The following is a 9,781-nucleotide window of genomic DNA, read 5'->3' on the forward strand; positions in this document are numbered from 1 at the left end:
TTATAAATGCTTTATTTAATCATAGAGAAAGCAATAGTTAAATATAAATAATATTCAACACATAATATAATTTAATACATTCATTAAAATTAATATTAATTGATAATAATTTAAGTAATTTTATTTGTTGGCATAAGAATAATATGAGAATGTTACATTAAATACTGTCGATAATTTTTAAAACTTATCTATTGATAGTATTGTTCGTTGTAACGTCTCTCTTAATTTTTATAATATGGGAAGTGAGCATGCACGAGAACAACTGGCATCAATACTAGCACACCATAAATATATGCAACTTGTGAATTATTATTTTTTTCTCTTTATCTTTGATAAATTCTATCTTCTAGTTGTCGAGGTCCGGCCCCGTGGTCTTAATCTTAGGAAGGCATGTGTGAGAATTTTCTCCTCTATAATTCAACTAGTAACCGGTCATAGATATTCAACTTGCCTAGTAGATAATTGATAATGATTGATGAAAATAAGAAAAAGTTAAAAAAAAGGGCTCCACGTATCATATTATGTCGGTTAAGATAATAAAAAATTAATTTAATAATAATTAATAAAAATAGAAAAAATTTTATTAAAAAGTGAAGCACATCAACACAATGAACTGCATTTGCCGTGCCACTATTGGTCAATCCTATGATTGGTGGAGGACTTATCAATTTTTTTAATTTTTTTTTGCTTATAACACCTTATTTTCTTAAAACTTATTTACAATTACATTGCATTTTTAATATTTGCAAATTAGATCATACATTTTTACCAAATATTTATATAAAACAACTTAATGTTAGAATTATTAACTGAACTTAATCAAGCTCCTAATTTAAGTTAACTATACTACAACAGTATAGTTGAAAATGCACGAAACAAACCGCAAATAGTTGAAAACGAACAATGTTAAATACAAAATTCCCTTATTATTATTATTATTATTATTATTACTACTACTACTACTACTACTATTATAACTATTCTTTTTTTTCTGGGCGGCAAATAATGAGCTATATGAACGGCTGACAAAGTAGGCCATGAACTCGATCTACTATGCTTTTGGACTAATCCAAGACCAAGCAAAAGTTTGCCCGGAAAAGAGAAGAAAGACTAAAGGACCAACCATAAGCACTCTACGATTCAACTTGCGTACCCACACGCCTGCCATGCTCTGAGCGTGCCGTCCACGCGCCCTTTTCTTCCTCTCTTTCTCTCTGTGTGCTCCTTTTGGCTGCCCTTCTCTCTCTCTCTCTCTCTCTCTCACTGCCTTATGTGCCACACCTTTAACTCTACCCTTTTATATACCCAACATCCAATTAAGACCTGCCACGTGCCCCACCCATTGTGGACTCCCAAGTTTAGAGTATAGACTGCGCCAGTGAGCAAACTATATTAATTCTAGTAACCTTATCAAGTTAGACGCGTGCCTAACTTTAATTGGAGCCCACTCCTAACTCCCCCTCTCTCTCTCTCTCTCTCTGTAACCTAACACTGCCACCACATTCTAAAATTGGAGGAAAAGATGAGAGAGAGAGAGAGGCAGGAGCTCCATCGCGAGTGCTCGTCTCTCCACTAATGGCGAATTAGAGGTGATATAAAGCCGTAATTAAAGGCCTCAAAATTGTCTCGGATAACATTTTGCAAGGCAATACCATGTGCTTATTGGCCGGATCCTCGGGGAACCCACATTACTCGCCAACCAAGTGATGACACGTCGCTCCACTCATCGTGGGCTAGAGGAGTCGAGGCTAGACGACAAGGTAGACATGTCTGGGCCCACCAAGACTGCGTTGTTGCAAATCCTTCGTGGACCAACTGAGGAGAGGAAGACGGTGCTGATCTTTGCATGCTAAGAGATTGCGTGTGTGTGTGTGTGTGTGTGTGTGTGTGTGTGTGTGTGTGTGTGTGTGTGTGTATGTATATATATACGCACACAGACACAGACACAGACACAGACACAGGAACTGTTCAGCTTGAGTAGAGAAGGGAGCAAATCCTGAGAGTTTTGTCATCTGAGCACTTGGAGAAAAAGGTTTGCATGCTGTACACCAAACTCTTTGCCAGTCTCATGATTGTTTATTTGTAAATTTTGCATAGCAATTTGATATGGCATTAGTAGCAGAAGCAATTGAGTTTGAATCATCTCTTATGTCTTGCTCCTTACTGTAGTTTGTAATGGTCTTCATCCTCTTCTTTTATCAGAATATATAGATAGCTAAACAAAACACTGTCTAGAGAACACCCTAATTTATCCTGAAAGAGAATACACCTAGTATTCGCTAGTCAGTCAGCTGGTTGGCCTTCCTACAAATATGAACTTAAAAAATTCCTTTAAAATAAGGTACAATGTGTTAATGTCCTTGATAGCAGCTAGGTGAGGTCGACTCATGAAATAAGGGCGTTCATTTCTACTGGAATGTGGTTGAGGTTGGATAGAGCTTTCTTTATGAGAGAGATCCAGGAGGAGGCAGTAGAAATTATCAATCTTTAGCCATAACTTTAGGATCAATATAAATTCAAACAAGTTTTTATTACATTAAAGGTAGAAACTTTGGCAGTGACGTTGTTTACGACAAAGGAGCAAGTGGAATCCTTATAACTGCACTACTAGACCCTGCCAGTCTTTATAGTGGAGCCCTCCCTTCTTTAATTTGCCTATTTCAGGGTTTCAGAAGATATGACCCATCCTTCCCCTTGATTGTGCCACTAAGGATCTTGGAAGATGTTTTCACTAATTTTTCGCACAATTTCGAGGATTTTTTTTTTCTTTTCAGTTTCAACTTTTGCCTATGGAACTATTTTGTTTGCAGCTTGGATGGCATTTCAAGTTTTTTTTAAAGAATAAATAGGGGAAAATGAATCTTTTCAATGCATGTATAGAATTCTATCTTGATATGTTGACATATGCTTCCTTGTAGGGTTAAGACTAAATAGAGACAACTAGTCTTTGGAGGCATGTATAGAATGTTATCTTAATGAGCATATGCTCCATTGTAGGACTAAGACTAAATAGAGACAACTAGTCTATTACCGTGTGAATACAACTTTATATAGACCCCACTACCACCACTCTTTTAATAAGAGCAACTTGGATTTAGTTAGTCTACCAGTAATAGCCTCACATAGCTACAATTTAGGATTCTTAAATCAACTTGGTGCTACTGTATTGCTTTATGAGAAAACTACTTCTCTTACCCCCCCCCCCCCCCCCCCCCCCCGCTCTCTCTCTCACTCTCATGCCAAGTCCCAGCTCAGGTCGCAAATCCATCGCATGGGGTTCCACTTTACGAGCGTTTGTTTCTTTTCCTGCTTGTTGGTTTCGTACTCCACTCTTGGACTGAGGAAAAAGGATGTCTTTTGTTCTTTGTCCCCTCAAATGGAGATGAAAGAGGTGAGCACTAAATGGGAGAAGTGGGCTTTGGTTCTCGTAAAGCTAATATTTTTCGACCATTTTTTGGGTTGAATTCAAAAACCCATCTCACATTTCGTGCATAAGTCGCTCTACAGCTCGCACGAAGTGGATAGATGCGATCTTATGCACTGATAGAGGTTATGTGGTTGGGTGGGTGGGATGGTTACCCCTAATTGACATCAAAGAAAGAAAGAAAGAGGCAGCGCCTTCGCCTTGCCGTGGAAACCCCGCGGTATTCGCTGTCTTCTGGTCTTTCGACCCTCTTTGGAATATCATATGCATCCTTTCTATTTCTCCGTGACGTTTGGAGAGCTTCGGTTCTTAATATTTTGTGGCGGATACCTTCCGTTTGATAATTGCGTACAATTGCCTCCATCATTTGTGGGGCATAGATTCTTTTGGCCAAAATAAGAGTACAAAAGAATGCACACAAATACGTTAATTCTAAACATATTTCCGCTCGGTATAGATCACTTCTAGTTCATGTAGATGTCAAATAGATGCGTCAGATAGAGCCTTTGCCTGACATGGTGGCTTTGATTCATACAAGTTATTAATTCCACAAGCGATTCTTAGTGTGGGACTTCTAAATGTGTTATTTTGCTAAAAGTATCTAGAAATGGTGACAGTATAAGCGACTTCTATCGAATTATATCTCGCCGTCGACGTCAAAAACCAAGGTTTACCTACTAAGGCGAATTAGTTTTAACCTGGCAACTTGCGTATACATTTTAGATTTAGTTTGATCAAAAACTTGTTTGATATTACGTCATTGACACGACGTGAACTGATGGCATTTTTTTGTCGGGATGCGGATCCTATTTCCCATGAGGGAGGCGTGATATGGTGAAGGCATTGATGTAGCATCACTGTTGCGTTAGGCATGAGAGTTTTCGAGGTACAATGCTATAAAGGTTTCATCTTTGATATGGGTTCTTGGAGAAGATCTAGTGTGAAGCTTCCTTTTGCCTCAGCTTTTAGGCGGGTATTTTGGGGTTTAAATTCTTCACGAGTTCTGTTCCGGGTTAGTTTTGTTTTATCTACCTCGCTTTCTGCTGTCCTGTGCTCATTAAAGTGAAGCATTTGTTGGTAACTGTAGTGCTTCTTGTGCAGAGCTTTGTACTGACCACTTTGGTCATATATAACAAGGTGTCGAATTCGCAGGTCTGGTGCTGTATCCTCAGTTCGTGTTGTTCTGCATGCTTAAAGATTGCTGAGAAGAAGCATTGTAATTCCAGACGCATTGTTGGTTATCAGAGAGGTTTTCATTTCTAACTGATGGAAGCTGCTGCTAATGGTTCTGAGAAGGAAATCCCCATCGCTGATCCTACCAAAGAAACATTGGATTGCCGAAATGCAACAAAGGTAGGAATGAATGGCAAAGACACTACCAAAGAGGAAGAGTTGTTACCTCAAGTGATCAACAAGCCGAGAAAGACCGGCCTCTATCTTTTTGTGATGAACATCAGGTATTACTTATCTTTTATTGCCATTTACTGGAAATTGTAGTTTGAGATGAAACAAGGTAACATTGCTCAGTTTCTCAGAATTCATTCAATTTGCTGTTTCTGGGGTTTAAATTAATCTGATTTGATTGTTGGGTTTGGTTAAACAGGCATGTCTTGAAGCTTGACGAGCTCGGATTGGAGATTATGCGGATTGCTGTCCCTGCTGCACTGGCTTTAGCAGCTGACCCACTTGCTTCTCTAGTTGACACAGCATTTATTGGCAGACTAGGTTTAACATCTCTGATTCCTTTCATCTTCTTTTGAAGATTCACTGGCAACCTTATGATTCAGTCATCAAGTGTATTCTACTAGGCTTCCTACAAAAATGTTAATGTCTTCTTAATGGCTTGTTAGTTGTGCTATTCCTGTCTGGAATTACATGGCCTCTCTCTGTCAGAAGCTTCAGTATTGCAATTATAATAAGGGGAAGCTATTATATATTATGATTGGATTCGTTTCTGTATAGACAATTAAGGGCTGAATACTATCAGAGAATACATAGTGGTACAATAGGAGCGTCAACCACTTCAAAATGCTTTTGTTCCTCGTGGTATTTCAGCGAGAGATTCTTTAGTAATGGAAACTGGAAGAGAGTAATGAATGGCTAAATTTTAGTAATTGGGAAAAGGGATTAAGTTTTCGTCTGTTAACCATGCAATCTATGATCTTTCCCTTGATATCTGTACTTATTTACTCTTTTTGGCTCCTACATTTTGACAATTTGACTTTTTGATTTATGGAATACAGGCTCTGTGGAGATTGCTGCTGTGGGTGTTTCTATTGCCATATTCAACCAGGTCTCCAAAGTTTGCATCTACCCTCTTGTTAGTGTTACAACATCATTTGTGGCAGAAGAGGATGCTATAATTAGCGAAAGCATTGAAGAAGAGAAAAGCAATGACCTTGAAAAGGCTTCTCCAATTGATAGCAGTGGTATGCAGCAGCTCTCCTATATAAGTATATTTACAGAACTGCTTCATCAGAAAAAAAATGAAGTGCTGCTTTTTGTTTTTGCGTGCAACTTTTTTTTATCTCTTTTATCAATTATAGCTTGACTAATTATGATATCGTTCCTGGTTATATTATCCAGAGTCCAAGAACACAGGATGCAACACATCATATCTTGTCACCGAGTGCACAAATCTACCCCGACGTGAATTTAAGAAAAGATATATTCCCTCAGTTTCATCAGCACTAATTGTTGGTGGAGTTCTTGGACTTCTTCAGGCTATTTTCCTGATTTTTGCGGCAAAAATGGTCTTACAACTGATGGGTGTGAATTCTGTAAGTAATTATTCTTCTTCTGCTGAAGCTTGATAATATTTGAGGCTCTTTGATCACTTTTCTGCAGTATGGCAATTTCTGTAATGATTTGAGAAGTAATAATACCTAATTACTTATATGCATATTGTTCCGGAGTTCCTAATAAAACAATACCGACTGATACTTAGAATGTTAGAAAATTAATTATGATAATATGGATCAATAGTAAGCAAGCAATCTTCACCCTTTCCAGTTTTGCTTGAGATTAGAGGAGGAAGCTAGTGTAAACTTTTTTACAAGTTTTTTTTAACATATCATGTTTGTAGGATCTTGTCGTGTACCATTACTAGGTTGATCTCCTCAACTAATTTTGTCATATCTTCTGTTAATAACTTTATGAAATTTGAATACTAGGTTTTTCTCATAACACATAATGCTGAACTTTCATGTTTACATTTCTCAGTAACATATAATGCTGATCTTTCATGTCATCGAGTCTTTCTTTCTCATTGTTTGAAGTTTAACTTCTTAATAGGGTTCTCCCATGCTTGCACCAGCATTGCGGTACTTAACGTTGAGATCACTTGGTGCTCCTGCTGTTCTTTTATCTTTGGCGATGCAAGGGGTTTTCAGAGGATTTAAGGACACAAAAACTCCTTTATATGCGACAGGTAATTACTTACCTAATACCTAATTAAATAGCATACATACAATACCATTCATATAATCTTGTCAAACATCTTATGGAAATACCACTTGTGTTACAATATGGCTGTCATTGAGTTATGCATGTTGCTCCACTAGTATGCCGTTTCTTAAATCCAAGGTAATATATTCACCTCTAATTAACATATAATACCGCTACTGATATCAAGTTAAAAGCTTGTCGAATGGTATTTGAACACATGAACCAGATGCCAATATTAAACAAATGTCGATTATGGTAACATTTGCAAAGCATATTAAACAAATGTCAATTATGGTAATATATCTGCTGATTGTTGGCCTAAGTGAACTAAACAACATATTTTCCTTTATGTCATTAATTCTTATTCAGTGCCACTTTATCACCCTTCCCTTTTCCACATTGCAGTGGCTGGAGATATAACAAACATAATATTGGACCCAATTTTGATGTTTGTCTTTCATCTGGGTGTCACTGGAGCAGCAATTGCCCATGTTATTTCTCAGTAAATTCCATCTCCTGTTTCCTAGCTTTTTATTACGTCATTATCTTTATATTCCAATGCCTTTACTCACATCTAAAATATCGTTCCATTGCAGGTACCTAATAACAGTGATACTATTTTGTAGACTATGGCAGCAAGTTGATGTTGTGCCACCTAGTATTAAAGCCCTGAAACTTAACCGATTCCTTCGATGCGGTAAGTTATTAGCTCCTAAGTAAGCTATACGTGAGTTTTCCTGCAATACTGTGCTATTTTTATTTGGTTCTACTCTCAAACTGAACTGTCATGTTTCACACCCTTTTATATCCATGCTTTTTTACTGTGAGAAATAAGGAAATAAAAGAAATATATAACAAGAAGTAAGAAATTTAGAAAGTTATATCCATGCGTTCTTGAAGTTATGCAATACTTAAGAAGGTATAGATATCAACCCACAATTCTCTTGCATCTAGTCAAAGCTTAGTTTGCCAAATTAGATTTAGGTTATTCACAAATTTTATGTTCTGATCCTAGAATAACAGCTATTAGTAGTCTTTGAAATTCTTCCTGGAACCCCCATAATCTCCACTTCTAATCAGATCTTTCGGGTATTCTTTATGGAAATTAGGATTCCTGCTACTAGCAAGGGTAATAGCAGTAACATTCTGCGTCACACTAGCTGCATCATTAGCTGCTCATCAGGGGCCAGCAATCATGGCAGCATTCCAGATCTGCTTGCAGCTTTGGTTGGCAACATCTCTTCTTGCTGACGGATTGGCTGTTGCTGGACAGGTTATAACTTGGAATACTCTTCTGGGAAATATTGAGCTTACATATGTCACAGTGCTTTTGTTGTGCAAAGTTATTGTTTCTCAACCATTGGGTTATTTACTGCACTCCTTGCCGTGCTAGTTTTCTAACAAATGTCTATGATTATTTGCAGGCAGTACTCGCCTGTGCATTTGCCAAGAAGGATCATCACAAAGTTGTTACTGCTACTGCTCGTGTATTGCAGGTATGCGGCTTCTCAAATTCTATAAGAAATCATCCTAAAATTTCCCACCACTCACAATTTAGACGTTGATTTCCAGTTAAGCATCGTCTTGGGGATGGCCCTCACCCTTTTGCTTGGAGCTGGAATGCAGTTTGGTGCAGGCATTTTCACAAAAGACATCAATGTGATAAAAATAATCCACAAAGGAATTCCGGTATATTATCTAAGTTCTAACAAGAACATTCCCTGATAGTATCACTCTCACTATCCTGAAGATTCTTAACATCACATTTATTTGTTAGTTCGTTGCCGGTACGCAAACGATCAACTCCTTGGCATTTGTATTCGACGGCGTTAACTTTGGAGCATCTGATTACACATATTCTGCATACTCTATGGCAAGTTCTTATACAATCATCCGCTGAAACTAACTTTAGTTAAAAGGATGTTTAATATGTAATTTGTTCCAACGATGATGATATTGATGGTTTGTATGATACTTTTTTCTTCAGGTTGCGGTAGCTGCCATTAGCATTCCTTGCCTGATATATCTATCTTCACATCATGGATTTATTGGAATATGGATTGCGTTGACGATCTACATGAGCTTAAGAACATTTGCAAGCATTTTGAGGTATGATAGCTTGCCCATGGCCATGTGCCTTTAAAAGATCCATGATGAATGGCATACAATTTCCTTCAACCCTTATAGTTATGACCAACAGAATGCTTTTCTTCAAGGGCGCCCACTTAATCGTTTCCTTGTGTTTGTTTGCAGGATGGGAGCTGCAAGGGGACCTTGGAATTTTCTCAGGAGATGATTTATGGCCTTCTTTTGAGTGACTGTGTTGTTTTAGGCACTTATGTAAAGGCATGCAATAAACAGAAGAAATCATGCATACATAATTTTGACTCTGACCTCTGATACAGAAGTCTAGTATATGATCATGTGTGGTAAAAGGAACATATCTTCCCCTCATTTCTAGGAGGAAACCTGAAAATTTGTCCCTCTCTCTCTCTCTCACTCTCTCTCTCTCTCTCCCCCTATGAAGCACAGAATGTGAAAAACCCTTCAAATTTGAGAAATCAATTGGCAGTTTGGACCAACATATGATCAAAATTTAGGTGCTCTTAATTGGTGCAATAGCAATGTCAAGTTAGCAAGGTTTTGATTAACATAAATAAAACAATGCATCGGAGACTAGACCTCTAACAGTATCCCTTGTAACACGTTTAAGATGCTAGAAATACCAGTAGTCATTCTTTTCATTCATACAACCTGAAGCATGTCCTCCCAAATGAATAATGCTATTGCCCACAAACATATTGTATCCAGTGATAGTTTCTCTCTGGTAAGCCCCTCAAGTCTTTAAAGCAAATTTTGATAAGAGATCTTGAATTCATCTGAATAAAGCCTTGGGGTGCCCAAGTAGAG

General features: G+C 37.7%; 1 protein-coding gene across 2 annotated transcripts; it reads left to right on the forward strand.

The window, feature by feature from the left end:
- The first annotated feature begins 1,889 nt into the window (after positions 1-1,889).
- Positions 1,890-9,347, forward strand: LOC140781065 (protein DETOXIFICATION 42-like). 2 transcript variants are annotated; one of them, XM_073126857.1, is made up of 14 exons: positions 1,890-2,032; positions 4,577-4,881; positions 5,028-5,149; positions 5,668-5,853; positions 6,011-6,204; positions 6,719-6,854; positions 7,277-7,373; positions 7,468-7,568; positions 7,981-8,144; positions 8,296-8,367; positions 8,444-8,560; positions 8,649-8,744; positions 8,859-8,980; positions 9,125-9,347. In XM_073126857.1, exons 2-14 carry the CDS (start codon positions 4,691-4,693, stop codon positions 9,165-9,167), a joined length of 1,641 nt encoding a protein of 546 aa, XP_072982958.1. In that variant the 5' UTR covers positions 1,890-2,032; positions 4,577-4,690; the 3' UTR covers positions 9,168-9,347. The 2 variants fall into 2 exon arrangements, with proteins under 2 accessions (XP_072982958.1, XP_072982951.1); XM_073126850.1 differs by lacking the exon at positions 1,890-2,032 and adding an exon at positions 4,296-4,436.
- Positions 9,348-9,781: the final 434 nt, after the last annotated feature.

The sequence above is a fragment of the Typha latifolia genome, chromosome 1, assembly GCF_019914945.1.
Source record: "Typha latifolia isolate L0001 chromosome 1, TyphaL0001v2, whole genome shotgun sequence".
NCBI lineage: Eukaryota > Viridiplantae > Streptophyta > Magnoliopsida > Poales > Typhaceae > Typha > Typha latifolia.